Source organism: Zea mays, chromosome 1 (assembly GCF_902167145.1).
Source record: "Zea mays cultivar B73 chromosome 1, Zm-B73-REFERENCE-NAM-5.0, whole genome shotgun sequence".
NCBI lineage: Eukaryota > Viridiplantae > Streptophyta > Magnoliopsida > Poales > Poaceae > Zea > Zea mays.
Window position 1 is genome coordinate 291,860,047 of NC_050096.1, and position 17,924 is coordinate 291,877,970.

At 44.2% G+C, this 17,924-nt stretch overlaps 2 protein-coding genes across 3 annotated transcripts; one reads left to right on the forward strand and one right to left on the reverse strand.

Moving 5' to 3' along the window:
• The first annotated feature begins 552 nt into the window (after positions 1-552).
• LOC100283467 (deoxyribodipyrimidine photolyase) lies at positions 553-3,583 on the forward strand. 2 transcript variants are annotated; one of them, NM_001375356.1, is made up of 9 exons: positions 557-689; positions 816-915; positions 999-1,179; positions 1,469-1,541; positions 1,641-1,820; positions 2,228-2,325; positions 2,767-2,864; positions 2,953-3,126; positions 3,246-3,578. In NM_001375356.1, the coding sequence occupies exons 1-9, from the start codon at positions 641-643 to the stop codon at positions 3,424-3,426; spliced, it is 1,134 nt and encodes a 377-aa protein (NP_001362285.1). In that variant the 5' UTR covers positions 557-640; the 3' UTR covers positions 3,427-3,578. The 2 variants fall into 2 exon arrangements, with proteins under 2 accessions (XP_008677434.1, NP_001362285.1); XM_008679212.4 differs by lacking the exon at positions 816-915 and having other exon boundaries at positions 553-689; positions 3,246-3,583.
• A 4,623-nt stretch (positions 3,584-8,206) lies between these two features.
• Positions 8,207-9,080, reverse strand: LOC103644132 (protein phosphatase 1 regulatory subunit INH3). Its single transcript, XM_020546988.3, has one exon. The coding sequence runs from the start codon at positions 8,846-8,848 to the stop codon at positions 8,462-8,464; it is 387 nt and encodes a 128-aa protein (XP_020402577.1). The 5' UTR covers positions 8,849-9,080; the 3' UTR covers positions 8,207-8,461.
• Positions 9,081-17,924: the final 8,844 nt, after the last annotated feature.

Sequence of the window (17,924 nt, forward strand, 5' to 3'; positions counted from 1 at the left end):
ACCAGTCCAAATTAATTTTTTTTGGTCCTGCCCTCAATCCCTAGCCACGTACAGGAGAGATTTTTCAGAAAAACTATACAAGGGTCTTTCTAAAAAACAACCTATAAGCCGTTTTGCCAAATGATTTTTCAGAATGACTTTGGCTCATCTAAAGAAGTGGCTTCACCTCGTGAGCCAGAGCAAAAGCCGTTTTTGGAGAAGCGAGAGCCCTGCCAAAGGAGCCCTTATTCTACACTGGTCCACATAATGAACTTTCCGTATCATACATTAAAGATCTACATCGTTCCCCTCACCCACGACCAAGATATTCACTGTTACCTTCACGTCACCGACCACCTATCATTGTTGTCGTGCTTATAAATTTGGTATGCAAAGCCTCTCCATGACGACTCGTGTTTGTTTAACAAGAGATAACTACTTTCGTGTATGATATAAATTTGAAAGGTCCGCGCGGCACCACGTCGAGACAAAAGAAGCGCAATCCGCAGTCCATCCAGTCTTGGCCGCGCGCCTGGGGGATAAAAAGGGAACATCCCGATAAAAAGCCGCCAGCCTCCCGGCCTCGGCTGCACCGCTCTGTATACTCTCCGGTGAATCGCTCCCAGTCCCAAGTCCGGATCGCACCGCGAAGCGTTCAGCCATGAGCTCCGCTGCAGCCGCCGCCAATGTCGCCGTCATCGGAGGCGGAAGTAAGCATCCTCAACTCTCAACCTCATCTCTCTTCCCCTTACCGCACCTCTGATAACTGAACGATCCGATCCACCCCGTTCGGGCTGCCGCCTGCAGTCTCACTTTACTCTTCCCGACGATCGCAGTATCCGGCTCCGTGTGCGCGTCGCTCCTCGCCGCGCGGGGCGTGGCCGTGACGCTCTTCGACTCCGGCCGCGGCGCCGGCGGCCGCATGGCGCAGCGGAGGTGCTCGGCCGATTCACCCGCTGCCCCCTGCGCGCGCGTCGCTCCGGCTCTGACTGCTCGGTGCTTGGCTTGGCTGAGCGCAGGGAGGTGATGGAGGATGGCTCGGAGCTGCGGTTCGACCACGGTGCGCCCTACTTCACCGTCACCAACGGCGAGGTTGCCCGGGTCGTTGGTGGGTGGGAGGCGCGGGGGATCGTCGCCGAGTGGAAGGCAACGTTCGCGTGCTTCGATCTGGCCACCGGAAAATTTACGGACTTCGAGAAGGTTCGAGCTTTGAATCCCAGTCCCAGCCCTTGCCGTAGGGTTATCCATTTCTTTAAAAAAAAGCCTGAAATGATGTGGCGGTTGGTACATTTACCATGAAGGCCCCACATAGATAATCAGTTGCTCAGATAATCTAACATTGGTGTGTTAGAGTACTTTCAAGAAGCATGATTTACATAGTTTAGCTGGAGCCAATGTTGAAATTATACCGCAAGGTTTAATTTGACGTTTTTGTAATACTCCGTATAATACAATTTGTTTCCTTGGGATGTGTTCATACCTCTTACAGGAGGGAACAGCTAAAAAGTATGTGGGAGTGCCAGCCATGAACTCGATATGCAAATCACTCTGTCTAGAGGATGGTTAGACTTCCAACTTTCTGAGCGCCATAATGTTCCAGAGACCGAGATGCCTGTACAGATGCTTAATGTACATGCATACTCTGCTTCTGCTTCTGGTAGGTGTGGTGGCCAAATTTGGTGTCACTGTGGGCAAGATGGATTGGCTTCAAGATCGGAGTTCGTGGTCACTAGCTAGCCTGGATGGGAAAGATCTAGGCTATTTTGATTATGTTGTGGCGACAGATAAGAACATAGCGTCACCAGCATTTTCTGGGTTGACTGGAAGACCGCCACCTCTTGGTTTGTTCTTTAGTTTCCTTAATACCATTCAAAACAACGGTTCATGTCCCCGGTTCAGATTTATGTATATGTTTTTGTAAATTGTGGAAATTCGAACAGTCATAGTAGCAGGACACCTTGAGAGCCAATGGCCAATGCCTGCTTTTCTCCTGTTCATTTCTTAGCTTCGTTTCTGCTTGGTCTGTATTTGTTAGTAAGGGCAAAACAACGGTTAGCATAGAGACAAGAAGCATGTTTGAATTGAACGTAAGACCACTTAAAATGGCGATGCTAACTACTTGCACTCGTGACTCGTGTGTTAGTTACTTATCACTATTGGTACTAATTACTGAGCATCAGCATCTTGCATACAAGTGCAGCGCATGAGATTTACTTGCTTTGACCAATGCTTGGTAATGTTTCCTCAGATTTGTCGTCATTTCCACGCCTGCCTACAGCACTTCAAGATATCCCAGTTCGTCCATGTTTTGCTCTTATGGTAGCATTCTCGGAGCCATTGGCTACGGTATGTGCAATCTTCAATAATATCCGTTCACACAGTTCCTCGCTTTCCCAATTGCTTTAGACTAAAGACTTCGTTGCTGTAGTCAGTTCATACTTATTTACTACGCACATGGGCCCACCATTTTTCATTGTGCGTAGAACTAGAACCTCAGCGCACACCAAAATGCATGCACATGGAGTAATGGACCATAAGCTAGAACCTCAGAGACTCTGTAGTCACCAAACCAAAGTGCTACTACAATGCAGCATTGTAGGAAATATTTGTTTCCCAGAATCCTCAAGTTAGCAAGCTGTATATTAGCTACCATTATGATAATTATGAGCATGAGGCTGCTCCTTAGCCTAATGATATTATAAGCAACTTTCATTTACCGGTTTCTGAATTTATTCGTCTGCCTCCTGCAAAAATGTCTATTTGTCTTCCTAATGGCGTTATAACCAGGTACCTGTTCATGGTTTCTCTTTCAACAATTCCAATTCTCTGAGCTGGGCCTTCTGTAACAGCAGTAAGCCAGGGCGTGCTTGCGTACCTCCAAACAGGTGCATGCCTTTTGTTCTTTTGTGTGTACACATTAGTAATGTTATCCGCTGTCACAATCTCACCTGATGTATTTTCGTTTGTGTTCAGACAATCTTGGGTGCTGCATTCGACAACTGAGTACGCTTCCAAGGTAATAAATAATATTGGTCCACGCAAACCTTCGGCGGAGGCGCTTGCTAAGGTGGCAGAGGAATTGTTCAGAGAATTCCAGGCGACTGGATTAAGCATTCCACGACCAATTTTTTTGAAAGCTCACAGATGGTCAGTCAGTCTTTCCAACCATATCTTGTAGGGTTGTCGTCTTTAATTGTATTGAAAAAACTAACTAGCATCCTCCCCTCCCTTGCTGTTGGTATTTGATAAAATATGTAAAATTGCAGGGGTGCTGCCTTCCCAGCCATTGCAATTAGTGGAGATGATAAGTGCGTTTGGGACAAGAGCACGAACTTGGCAATTTGTGGAGATTTCTGTACAAGCCCAAGTGTCGAAGGAGCAGTCCTTAGTGCTACGAGAGGAGTTTCCGAAATCCTTGAATGTTTAAGGTGCCCGTCAAGTATCTAACGTTATTGTTACCATCCCCAGGGCCCCTCTCTGTGATTGGTTGTATTTATGCCTGCATTCTCTTACACAAATAAACAATTCAAGCCTTATTTGGAGGCACATATTGTTCGTTTATGCTAAATAAGAAATAAAGTAACAGCAGAAGTTGCAACCTTTTTTTTTTGTTAAAGACGGGATCATTTGCCATTATTGGAGGGGTGGTTGGCTTTTGCTTTGCCACTGATGAGATCTTCTTCTCCAAAAAGCTACCCTTAAGTGATAATCTATGCGTATGGCACAGCTTAGGGTATGCATTTGGCATTGACGTGCACGATGGGCGTCGTATCATGCAGAATCTAGGTCAAAAGAGGACACAAATTCAGCAATATAGCAGCCAATTACAATTGTTCAAGAGTTCCTTTAGTCCTTATTCGGTTAATCCTGTTACCCATGAATTGGATAAGTTTGGAAAAAAATTAAGAAGTTTAACTTGCTTAGGATTTAAAACCATCCAATCCCACTCAATCCACATGGATTGAGAACTAACCGAACAAGTCCTTAAGCGATTCAAGTGAGAAGAGCATAGCTCTTCACAAGTGTGCAGAAGTTGCTAGGAAGATAGATTTTGCATGAAACATATTTACAAATGATCGTCACAGTAACTCAATTTGCTGAGCATATATTGCACATAGCAACTACCAGTCAGAGGCCGTCAAATTGGGAACAAAAAAAATGCAGAAAATAGCTGGTCGGCCTATAACCTTGTTAATTAAAATTGACTAGGCAAAATCAGCTTCAGCTCGTGACTGTAGCTTTGTAGTTTAATTTAACTGGGTAATCCCAGGGCACAACACAGACTGATGTAGTTACATGCGGAGATGCAAGTCTGTCCCAATTCTCTCTTTGTTCAGTTGCCCTCTTGTACTTCCTCAGAGACAGAGAGCAATGCTTATTCGGTACATAGGGCTTCCAAGAATTTTATCAAATATGTATAAGCATTTTTGTACCCGTATATAAAGTGGGCAAGGCCAACTGCTGGGAGCATTGGCACTACACGACAGTGAAGGAACTACTTCAGATGAAGTGCTGAAACTAATAAAGCTAAGCATACGAACAATTGTTTCATTAGATGAAAATGGTAGTTCACAAATCAGGATGGTGCCATTGTATAGTGCAGATAACTTTCATACAGGAACTACAGCAAACACAAAGGACTAGGGCAATTAACCTTTATAAGGTCGACATGCAGAGAGGGAGAGGAGCAAGAGGGCAACCTCATTATTTTCATCGTCTGATCACTGTGTAAAAATTCTGAATCTGTGGACTAAACTTGAATTCTAGTTTAGAATTCAAAGTTCCCAATCTGTTACATAACTATGGTAGTATGACTGTACAAACAGTATGAGAGGGAAACTACAGGCTCCTGAGCAGGTAGGTGGGAAAACAGGTGAATCTGAAGCCAATGAGTCATCATTGCTAAACCTAGGCTCATACCGCGTGATTGGTAGACTGCATGACCATAGAAGTTGCGCCCGCGGATACGTAAAGTTGTATTTGTTTGGTTCGCTTCTTTATACATCCAAGCTCCACACATGCAAGAAAACGGGCGCAGCCAGGCCCGCGAGGAACGCTCCAAGCGAGCGTACGCCGGCATGCAGGCTCATGGTATGCAACGACACAGTTCACGAGAAACCGTTTTAAGTAGTTTTTTTGTTATATCTTGCAATTTAAAAATATGATCACCCAACCGATTTTATATTTATGTTTTTGAGATTTTTAGGAACAAAACTAGACCACTCATGCTACATAATATTTGAAGGTTTTTTATATACTCTTCTCTAATAAGACATGTTTCAGTGCAACCAACCAAACAAAGTCTGTATCTGTTCTGCATGAGTCGATACAAATAACCAAACAAAAGCATCTGTATAAATTTATCCTGGTTCCACTAATACTAGCTAGACTCATACCGTCCTGGCTCCGCTTATACGATATCCAAACACACGGATAGTGAACAACTGAGCCTGAAAGGCAAGCCTGTTCGCTTGGCTTTAATCTGTACCGACTTCTACTGTTTTTACAGTGTTTTGTCTCTATAGATTACAGCTGCAGCAGTCCGAACGGCTTTAATCCGAAGCGCGGCTACTTTTCACAGCTACAACATACACCGTTCTCCCATGGGTATGACACCAGCCATGGCATAGAAATCACACCATATGACTCTAATGATGTTCGAGGCAGAAGGATGGCATAGGTTGTGACTAGAGCTAGATATTGAGCCAGCTCGGCTCGGCTCAGTCAAGCTAGCTCGTTAAGGTAACGAGCTGGTTCGACTCGACTCGTTAAGGAACCGAGCTAGAGAATCAGCTCGGCTCAACTCGTTTGCGAGCTCGAGCTGGTTCATTTAGCTCGCGAGCTAGAACAAAAGCTAATATACAAATATATATACAACAATATAATTAATTATTAGTTAATTATACACTAATTTGACACTAGAAAAGAGTAATTATGCTCACAATATCACAGACCACATCAATTTAACATCAAACTAACACAGTTCATCACTTGTTAGTTCATCAAGTAGAAGTGCAGACTTTGAGTTTTGCTGACAAATGGTAGCTCATTCAAGCTAACAAGCTGGCTCGTTAACAAACCGAGCTGAGATGCTAGCTCAGCTCGTCACAAAATTGAAACGAACCGAGTCGAGCTGACCACGGGTATTTTGTCCAGCCCTAGTTGTAACTGTGAGTAGTAGTTGCCCATGGATGAACAAAATTGCCCTCCATTTTGCATGATTTGTGCAACCATTTCTCTGCCAAGTGCATAGAGGATGGTTATAAGGCATTGAATCAACAAAGTTTTGTAGGCAAAATTGTCTTAGTATGTTAATATTAAAGCGAAAATAGACGACTCTATAGCATAAATGGAAACGGTACTTTTAACAACTTGCCCACTCCAAGGTTTTAAAGTCGTCTGACTAATCGCGATTAGTCACGATTAGTCGGACTTATCGCTAGAGGGAGCTCGATTGGGGTCTCCGACTCGACTAGAGCGACTAGGAAGCGATTAGTCGTCCTAGCCGCTGACTAATCGCGATTAGTCGTCCGACTAGGTATAGTGGTCGACTAGTTTTGCCTGTTTTTGGGCCACTGATCCGGTCTCTGTTACATGGGCCAGTCCACCATCTGTACAACACAAACACTGTTTTGCCCTACTTGTAACAATATGGTACACTCATTACGCAGTGCACAGTCGCGCGTGCACCCTTCTCCAGCGCCACCGCACCTTCTCCATCGCTGCTGCCCTCCTCTCCAGTCACCCTGCTGTGCTCCAGCGGCCCTCTGCTCGAGCGTCAGTTGCGCCCCCTCCATCACGCAACAATTGTAGTCTATAGAGCCCCCCCCTTCCAACATTGTTTTGCAGAATATAAATAGCATATAGTATATATATGTATGCAACACTATCTTTACTCTTCAAAACTTCCTCTACGATCTTATCAGACCCATTAGTTTCTGCCTTCCGCAACTATCCTCCCGACCCACTAGGCCACTAAGGCAATGTCCCTAGGACATCTCTTGATCTTACATACCCAGTCAAGAAATCTTGGGTCCCACTGAATCAGTGTACTGCTGTCCTGCTACAGCTAGTTATTGTTGTATTGCAGTCCTACTATAACTTCATATATTGATATATATACATATGGTCTTGTTATAGGTGGACGACTAGGAGTCGACTAGACTCGACTAATTGAGCAAATCGATGACTAATCGCGATTAGTCACCTTATCGGTGCTCAGGCGACTAGAGTCGACTTTAAAACCTTGGTCCACTCCCGAACTGCGGTACTTACTCCTATCAGCCCTCTAGAATCATAGACCATCCACAAACCAACACGAGTCTTTTGTGCGCACTATGAGAGGACTTCACAGTCGGTCATCCATCACAAGATTGTTCTAGGTCAAACACACTACACGCTTAACCCAGAGGTTCTTTCAAGATAAGCTTTCGGAATAGAAGATACACCATGTTGGTATAAGTATTTTATTAATCCTATTAAGCCTTGGTCCAGGATATCACAGTACTGCTGCTAACCAACTAAAAGTGACTGGAGTACTAGACCAAAAAAAGTACTAGAAATAGAATAGCAAGCATATCATAGCCATCTAATGTTCTATAATTAATTAGTTCCAATATCAAATACCCACTCCGTTCCAAATTATAAGTTTTTGGCTTTTCTAAATATATTGTTTTTCTACGTATCTAGACATAGTGTAACCTAAAAAAAGTATGTATCTAAAAAACTAAAACGTCTTATAATTTAGAATTGAGGGAGCCGATAGTAACCTGTGCACATTGTTGTGCCTTATTGATCAATAATTAGAACCTAAATAATCCACATCACAGGTGTTTCAGTCTGTGTGGTGAACGAACCCTTCTGCCGGTATGGCAAAGGGACCAAGCTGGGCATGGAAGGCAGTGGCAGAACCAGGCTTTTGCCTAGGGGTATGCTGGACCAATGTTCTTACATGCAATTCAGAAAAATCCATTGAACAACTCGGTAAACAATCGTAGAAATTGCGCTCCCCACCTCCAGTAAACAGGTACTAAGTAATATAATGCCTAAAATTCAGCAATTAAGTCTGAAAACTGCATAAATTACAAAACGACATAACACGGGTATTAAACATGCATAAAAAGAAGCTTACACGATAAGAAGTTAGCATCAGAAACTACGGAAATATTGAATCTCCGATCTACAGCAAAAAAATTGTCTGCACAATGACTGGCAGCAATAACAACCAGGCTTCAAAGTTCAAATCGTATTAAGCAAAACATAGGTGTCAACATTGAATTCAGCAAAACGATTGCCATGTTTGGTCGCCAAGCACCAATACAACAATTGTACCCATAAAAAACATGCGTCTCCCAACCATAGAGCACGAATTTGGTGTTTTCACTCAACTAATTACATGATGCCAGATTAATTAAACATATAAGCATCTATTGTGGTCCGATACCTAAGGAGGATAGAGAAGAACGAGTAACACGCACGGAGATCAGTGGTGGCCATGGTCGTGGGAAGAAGACGAGCATCCGCTGGTCCCCTCGCCGGCGTCACCATGAGGGCGAGGGCACCGGTGGCCGCCGCCGCCGCCGGGGGCCTCGTCGTCGCTGCAGTCCTCGTCGAAGGGGACCTCCTTGTGGAATATGCAGCACTTCTTAGAGCTCTTGCGGCCGAGGCCCTCGTTGTCCACCGTCCCCTCCTTCCACGACACCTTCTTCTTGGCCCGGCGCTTGAGGCGCAGCACCACCGACTCAGGAGCCGGGGCCGGGGCCGGCGCCGACGCGGGCGGGGCGGAGGAGGACGACGACGAGGGGGACGGGTCGATCGTCACCGTCACGGATCCGGTCGAAGAAGACTGCGGCGGCGCGCGCGTTGCCATTGGGGGGGTGGGAAAATATGGGGTTCTCCTCCTCTGTAGCAGCCTAGCAGGGCAGGGGCGGCGCGGCGTCGCGCTCGGGAACAGCGGCAAGGCAAGGCGACCTCGGCAAGGCAAATCGCTGGGAGGAGATTGGGGAACGGCCGAAATGCGTACGGAGCGGAACGCGGTGCGGGAATCGGAGAGGAGCGATACGGACCTACGGTGGCCTGAGAGTGGATTCGTCGTTCTACTTCCCGCAAAAGCCCAAAAAGCATGCCGCGGCCTGCTTTTGTTGCTTGTGTGGGCTTTGTTTTGTCGCAGTAAAAAGTGAGGAGGCGTGTCGGCTTTTCAAAAGCCCAGATGGGAAGCCCAAACAAACTGGGCCTTAAGGAGTTCCCGGGCCATCTAGTATATATTTTTTATATTATCATGTAACCGCGCGTGTCTGTCAACACAACAAGCTAGGCGGAGTGTAGTAGGACAACGGAAGAGCCAGAAGTAAACAGTTCCGGACGTGATCGCGCGAGATCTTTATAGCGTTTTTTTTCAGAGCGACGCAGAAAAGCAGAACAGGATTCCTGGACAAGCACTGCAGGTCTAACTGCTTGTCTCTACAAGTCTACATCACCCCCCTAGCTAAAAAATAAGAGAAAAAAAAACGCAGGTAAAGCTGCAGAGCAGAGGTTAGTACAATAGTACTAGTAGGAGGGGAGGGAAATTAAAACTAGTGCTATAGAAGCCTATAGTACTGACTACTGTAGTGAACATGTGATGAAAGATCCTAGCTAGATCCCTAAACAATTATTAATCCCTGACAATCCACGGTAAAACAAAACGATGGCAGCCAAAGGCCAGAGGCGGCCAAACGGGCAACTGCTCGAGCAACAGAGCTCTCACACTGATCACCTTTTGCGATTGCGAAGAAGCAAACGAACAGAGAGCCTTTGGTTTGCTGACCACAACGACCACTGCATATATGCTGCATGCTTTGCTTTGCTCTGGTCTGGTCTGGTCTGCTTTACAAAGGTGGGTGATCGACTAGACTAGCTGCTAGAGATACTACTGGTGCATGCTACAGGAAGGTGAGATCGATCGAGCTCCCGGCCCGGCCGCCGGCGGGTGCGTGCGTGCGTGCAGAGATTCTCGGCTACATCTACATGCATGCATGATTCGATTCCTGGTTGCTGCGGACAGCCGTACAGCGTAATCGTATAGCATGCGCGCAGCATAATTAACTCTGCGTAATAAAGGTGAGACTAGAGTGATGGTGCGGTAAATTTTTTTTTTCTATTCTTCCGTGGGCAGTGGCGCGCACAGGCGCTGCTGCTGGAGACTGCATGCTACGACCCCTCGCATGCAATGCACATGCACCGGCATATATATACTATATAGCTAGCTCATTAGTAATAAGCAGTAGTAGCTTTTAAGTTGTAAAACCTAGCTAGCTAGCTACCTCATGAAGCCATGCATGATGCTGTGCCTATTTACCTACAAGTAGCATGGTTTGCCTCGGTGCGCGGTTTAACATGATGAGATTCGGTGTTGCTGCATGCTTGACCAATGACCACCACCATTGTTCATACCTACCCACAACCGGAATTTGGCTCTTCGCCAAGTGTCAAATGATTTTACGGGTGTTTTTTTCAGCACTCGACAAAGACCTGGGTAAAAAAACACTCGGCAAAGAAACTCTTTGCCGAATGTTTTATTTTTTACACTTGGCAAAGAGTTTCTTTGCCGAGTGTTTTTTTTTCAACACTCGGCAAAGACCTGGGTAAAAAACACTCGGCAAAAAAACTCTTTGCCGAATGTTTTATTTTTTACACTTGGCAAAGAGTTTCTTTTTTTACACTTGGCAAAGAGTTTCTTTGCCGAGTGTTTTATTTTGGATACTAGGCAAAGAGCTTTTCTGCCGAGTGTTTTTGTCAACACTAGACAAAGATAATTTAAAAATCACATTTTAAAACAGTAAATTAATTCAAATAAAAAAGTTTTCAACTACAAATTTGAATTAATCTACAAGAGAGGTGTACAAGATTTTATGAATAATATTAGAACCATCACGTGAGATAAACGAATGATCAAACAACCAAAATAAACTTTGTAGATCTTGAAAAGTTATAGCTTTTTATAGTTGACAACTTTTTCATAGAAATAAAGTTGTAGGTCTGAAAATGTAATAAAACTTTGTAATTGACAATTTTTTTATTTGAAATCATCTTATCATAGAAAATTTCGTATAAAGTTTTCAAAATTTTGTAAACGATTTGGGATGTAGAAACCATCAAAATAGAACTTTTAGATCTTGAGAAGTTATGCAACTTTATAATTGGTCACATTTTCAAATGAATTCATTTAGTGTCTCAAATAATCAAATTACTCTCGGTTTGTTATAGTACATGAGGAATGAAAACGTAATATAGACACCATTGATGTAGCAATGTAGTGGTAGAGGATGGTATGCGCGAGAGAGAGGTTGCGAGTTCGAATCTCACCATTGATAAAACATGTAAATTTGATTGATCCAAAATAATGGTGAAAATGATAGGGCTATACCATTGATAAAACATGTAAATTTGATTGATTCAAAATAATGGTGAAAATGATAGGGCTATGAGTATGGTAATAGATAATGATTCACGAGTTGTTACCATAATTTAAAAAATATTTTACTAGGTACCGTACGTCCAAAATAAGGACGAGAGATGCATGTGTAGATATAGATGAGTCCAATTTCTGTGCAAATACACAATAGATTATGTGCTGGGTTAATGAATCTAACCCTAACATAAAAAAGATGCATTAGTTAACATGTACTGTACTGGACTAACAATATAATAGTAGAGAGGGTGTAGCATGCATGCATGCATGCTCGAAAGCACTAACCACTGTAACTTGCACTAGACGACGGTTCACGGTTGGTCTTTAGCGACCGCAGCGACTATCTTTATGGGCAAACCGTCACTGCCGGGAAAAAAATATGCTGCTAGTAGTGATGGCATCTAATGAAATTGTATATACGCGGGGGGGGAAACAGTCGCAATGCAACAAAGCACCGACGACGACAGGCCAGCCGGGTGAAGCCACACCACAGAGCAGATGCCCAGATGAGCATCTGCGTTGACGCCTCCACGTATTGGCGTCGTCGCCAGCGCAACTTGCTTCCGTTGGATGAGATCGATCGAGGAGATGCAGAAAACCAGCATCGTCGCCGCCGCCGCCTAGGATTCCTATGCTGAATCCGCCCTGCTGCATGCTGCTGCCTGCTCCATGGGCCATGCATGGCCCCTCCATGCATCTCCATATGCCACCCCCACACGTACGTAGTACACGCGCTGATGTCCGTGTCTGGTGCTCACATGATCATATATGGACTTTTTTTTTTCCTTCACGCTTAAATTAGTAGCGCATGCATGCCACAGGTCTTGCTAGCTACTTCTCTTCACCCTGTACCGTACGTTAGTTAATAACAAAACAAACGCACGGCACGATGTGAGCACACGCATCACCAAATGCCACTGCTGCTATCTGTTCCTCTCGTCGATCGGTCGTCGCCCAAAATATAGCAGGCAGGCTATAGGTATTTAGGGGTGTTTGTTTGAGATTATAATCTATCTAGATTATATAATCTAACAATTTTTGAACTAAGGATTAGTTCAAAAATTGTTGGATTATATAATCTAGGTGGATTATAATCCCAAACAAACCCCCCCTTAGTGGCAGTGTGGTAGTGATAAAACTAGGCTGCAGCTGAGCTAAAAATTCAACGCGAATACAGATAGCTGTTCAGTGTTTAAGACAGCTACTCCGATCCTACATAAAGCCGTCTATTTAATTGTTACATACCTACTTCCCCACTTGGTCTGTGCATGTGCCGAATCAATTCTCTGCATGCTGTTTTCTGTTCTGAAGCACTTGGGACTCGGAGCAGCGAAGCTGCCTGCCTCACGGGAGCGGTGTACAGTATCTATCTGAACTGATCTCAAGTCTACAACAGTTGAAGTGGACGCACACAGCACTATACATGCCTATATATACACATGCTTTTTCGCGGTGATCCGGATTCGTCTCCCTATCTAAGAACTGTTGTCTTTCACCAACGGATGGACGACACACAACGATGAAGAGTACGACCGTGACAATAAGGGGAGGCCGGAGAGAGACAACACAAGTCTGGGGAACGGATCACGGACAAGGCATTTTGCACTCCCGGATACAGAGTCTCCTGGAAGACGAATAGTGTCGCTTGAGCATGAAAAATACGGATGTGGAGGTAGATACCAAGTCTGATGGAGTTGGTCTTAGGCCGCACATGCTCTTAGGGCTGAAAACGAGTCGAGCTAAGCTCAGCTCGACTTGGTGCGGTTTGTTGGCTGACCGAGCTCGGCTCGATTCGATTCGTCTACTCAACAAGTTGAAGAAGGAGACTCGGCTCGTGAGTTAAATAATATTGTATTATATAGTGACTTAATAGTATATAATAATATTATAAATACTCTAAATCATAAATTGTTATATATCCACCGCAAATGCTAAAGGACGAGTCGGATATATCTATAAAATTATCCAATGCTTATTGTTATTCTATAGGTTGATTAATTTTGTGTAGCTCACTAGCTAGCTCGGCTCGGCTTGTTACACCAACAAGCTCAAAACCCTCGCTCGCTTGGAGCCTCTCCGAGCTAAGTCAAACCACGTCGAGCTCGAGCATGCTCTTGCTGGTCTCAGCACGTGTAAGTAGGTCTAGTGACGTATTTTGAACGTGCATATAGTTCATAGACGACGTTATATGACCCACGTAATTAAGTAGTCAGGCCCCCCTCAATTGCACGTCTATCTTGTTGTGCTTGTGTCCGTCTAGAGACTAACTCTTTGATCAATTAATAAATTATGTTTAAAAATAATAAACTTTCAAATACACTATAAGATTATATATATATATATATATATATATATATATATATATATATAAGAGATCACAATTAGATCAAAGTTTTTTTATTGAGTTTCAAACACAAAATAAATAAAGCCAGATAAAACATATGACAGCAGATCACAAAGACACAAACCAACCACAAAAACATGAAACAACCATCAACTCTCAAATATGGTTGAATTGTTTGTGTGCAGTGCTATCTCATTAAAAACATGTCTAGATAGAAAATCACACCTCATAAGAAATAGTAGTTCTAAAAGCATATTTATGAGAACGTACACACGTAGTAACATAGTAACTTTTCTAAGCAGCAATGCAATGATTACAAGAGTTCAAGAATGAAATAGTAGTTCTAACAGCCTCTATGTAAGGCTTAAGCCTCTTCAAACTAGACAACAATGAGACTAATGACATGACAAGCATAGTGCCCATGCAACAACAAAGGCCCAACATAAGTTGACAATTTAGGTGTGAGGTTGTCTATTGCTTTAGTGTTAGAAGATGCATTGTCAAGTGTGATAGATAAAATATTACGAGTTAAAGAAAACTCCTCTACCACAAAAACAATACGATAGGTAATATTCTGACTAGAATGTAAAACATCAACTAGCCTAAGGCCAATGATCCTCTTCTCTAACGACCAATCAGCATTAATATATTGAACAACCACACTAAGGTGGTCTTCCTTATCATTTTTAGACCATATACCGGATGTAAGAGAAAAACATGAAACATTAGACCCTAAGCAATCGACAATCTCACCACGACACTCACTAAATACTTAATAATGTCTCTAGTTGTGGTTTGCGTAGAGATAGAAGAGAATCTAGGATTATGAGCCTCCCTGATATACTCCTCAAATGCATCAATTTCACCAATACACACACGAAGATCAAGTTTAGCAATCAATTTGCACAATGCAACACGACCAACTTTAGGTTTTTACTCCCATTAGCAAACAAAACCATCAAAATTATATTTAAGTGTAGAGAATGAAGATGCCTCAGGGCGTGTGAATTAGGCAATTTAATTTCTCTTTAAGATATGGCCTCTATTTTCCTTCTATTCAAAGCCTATGAAATAAAAGCAAGCTATCTTATGTGCAACCACAGTTTTCACTAAGTGTTGCTATGCCTACCTGAAAGGGAAATGTGCCCTTGGGCCATTTCTAAGTATTTTGGTGATTGAGTGCCAACACAAGTGCTTAGATGTGAATCTATGCCCATGGATGAACAAAGTGCAAATCAAGAGTAAAGGTATGTTTCTAAGCCTTAGTACATTGGTTTTGTGCACTAATATTTTTGTCTAAGTGTTAGAAACAGAAAGAAGAAGAAAAGAGAAGAGTTGGTTGTGTACAGCCAAGAGGCTGTTTCGGTCTGGGGCACCGGACTGTCCGGTGCACCAGGTTGCCTCGAGCGAAGTGGCCGCTCTCGGGAATTCGCCGACGGCGTACGGCTAAAATTCACCGGACTGTCCGGTGTGCACCAGACTGTCCGGTGAGCCAACGGTCGGCCGGGCCAACGGTCGGCCGCGGAATCTGCGCGCGACACGAGGCCGGGCCAACGGTCGGAAGGGGGCACCGGACTGTCCGGTGTGCACCGGACATGTCCGGTGCGCCAACGGCTCCCAGATCTGCAACGGTCGGCTGCGCCATTTTAGGAAGGAGATCGGGCACCGGACAGTGTCCGGTGTGCACCGGACTGTCCGGTGCCCCCAATGACAGAAGGCAAGAATGGCCTTCCAGATTTGCTCTCAACGACTCCTAGCTGCCTTGGGGCTATAAAAGGGACCCCTAGGCGCATGGAGGAGAACACCAAGCAACCTTAGAACATTCTTGATCATCCACACTCAGTCTTTGCGCATTCGTTTGTCATTCTCAGTGATTCGAGCTCCGTTCTAGTGAGAACTTTGAGATAGTCTTTTGAGCTCGATTCTTGGCCGTGTGTGTGCGTATTTTGCTGTGGATTTGTGTGTGTTGCTTCCCTCCCTTACTCCGTATTTCTTTGTGAATCTCAAGTGTAAGGGCGAGAGGCTCCAAGTTGTGGAGATTCCTCGCAAACGGGATATTGAAAGGCAAAGCAAAACACCGTGGTATTCAAGTTGGTCTTTGGACCGCTTGAGAGGGGTTGATTGCAACCCTCGTCCGTTGGGACGCCACAACGTGGAGTAGGCAAGCGTTGGTCTTGGCCGAACCACGGGATAACCACTGTGTCATCTCTGTGTTTGATCTCTTGTGGTATTGTGTCTTGTTAAGACTCCTCTCTAGCCACTTGGCAATTATTGTGCTAACACTTAACAAATTTTTGTGGCTATAAGTTTAAGTTTCACAGGATCACCTATTCACCCCCCCCTCTAGGTGCTCTCAATTGGTATCAGAGTCGTTCTCTTCACAAAGGGACTAACCGCCCGAAGAGATGGATCCTAAAGGGAAGGGAATCGTGATCAACGACAAAGAGAAGGAGTCCTTCGTCAACGAGCCCAGGGATGACAAGTCCAACGACTCGGGCTCGGGCCACAGACGCAAAGATGGGAAGAAGAAGAAGACAAGACGCATCAAGGAGATCGTCTACTACGACAGCGATGAGTCTACTTCCTCCCAAAAGGACGACGACCACAACGAATACGAGAGAAAGAAACCGGTCAATTCGAACTTTTCTTTTGATTACTCTCGTATTCCTCAAAGTACTAATGCTCATTTATTATCTATTCCACTTGGTAAACCTCCTCATTTTGATGGAGAGGACTACGGATTTTGGAGTCACAAAATGCGTAGTCACTTGTTCTCTCTCCATCCTAGCATATGGGAGATTGTAGAAAGTGGAATGCACTTTGATAGTACGGATAGTCCCATGTTTATTAATGAACAGATTCATAAAAATGCACAAGCTACTACTGTGTTGCTAGCCTCCTTGTGCAGGGACGAGTACCATAAGGTGAGCGGCTTGGACAATGCCAAGCAGATCTGGAACACCCTCAAGATTTCTCATGAGGGGAATGATGTCACATTGCTCACCAAAATGGAGTTGGTGGAGGGCGAGCTTGGACGGTTCACGATGATAAGGGGCGAGGAGCCGACACAAACATACAACCGTCTCAAGACCCTTATCAACAAAATAAGGAGCTACGGAACCACACGATGGACGGACCACGACGTCGTTCGCCTAATGCTAAGGTGATTTACCGTTCTTGATCCTCATTTGGTGAACAATATTCGTGAAAATCCTAGGTACACCAAAATGTCGCCCGAAGAAGTTCTGGGGAAGTTCGTAAGCGGGCGAATGATGATCAAGGAGGCAAGATATGTGGACGACGCGTTGAACGGTCCTATTCATGAGCCTCAGCCCATTGCTCTCAAGGCAACGAGGAGCAAGGAGGCGCTACCGAGCAAGGTGGCGCAAATTGAGGCGGCCGGGCTAAATAATGAGGAGATGGCCCTCATCATTAAGCGCTTCAAGACGGCGCTTAAAGGTCGCAAGGGACAGCCAAGCAAGACCAAGACAAAGGAGAAGCGCTCGTGCTTCAAATGTGGTAAGATTGGTCATTTCATTGCTAACTGTCCCGATAATGAAAGTGACCAGGAAAAGGGGAACAAAAGGGAGAAGAAGAAGCATTACAAGAAGGCCAAGGGCGAGGCACATATCGGAAAGGAGTGGGATTCGGATTGCTCCTCCTCCGACTCCGACAATGAAGGACTCGCCGCCACCGCCTTCAACAAGTCATCCCTCTTCCCCAACGAGTGTCACACATGCCTTATGGCAAGGGAGAAGAAGGTAAGTAATCAAAACAGTGTCACTTATGATTCTTCTAGTGATGATGAGTCTAGTGATGAAGAAATAGATTACTCTAGTTTGTTCAAGGGATTGGATAGAACTAAAGTAGATAAGATTAATGAATTGATTGATGCCTTGAATGAAAAGGATAGACTCTTAGAAAAACAAGAGGATCTTTTATATGAAGAACATGACAAATTTGTAGAAGCACAAAAATCTTATGCTTTAGAAGTTAAAAGAAATGAAGTGCTTTCTAGTGAATTATATTCTTGTCATGAAACCATTGCTACTTTAAAAGGTGTTAATAATGATTTAAATGCTAAACTAGAAGTGGCAAGTAAATCTAACTCTTGTGTAGAACATGTTTGCACTAGGTGTAAAGATTTTAATG

What these genes read in the sequence shown, in the direction of transcription:
- LOC103644132 (XM_020546988.3), bottom strand. Translation starts at nt 8,848, where the DNA reads ATGGCAACGCGCGCGCCGCCGCAGTCTTCTTCGACCGGATCCGTGACG.
- LOC100283467 (NM_001375356.1), top strand. Translation starts at nt 641, where the DNA reads ATGAGCTCCGCTGCAGCCGCCGCCAATGTCGCCGTCATCGGAGGCGGA. An exon ending in CGCCGTCATCGGAGGCGGAA is followed by an intron (nt 690 to 815) that starts GTAAGCATCCTC and finishes CGACGATCGCAG; the next exon opens with TATCCGGCTCCGTGTGCGCG. An exon ending in ATCACTCTGTCTAGAGGATG is followed by an intron (nt 1,542 to 1,640) that starts GTTAGACTTCCA and finishes TGCTTCTGGTAG; the next exon opens with GTGTGGTGGCCAAATTTGGT.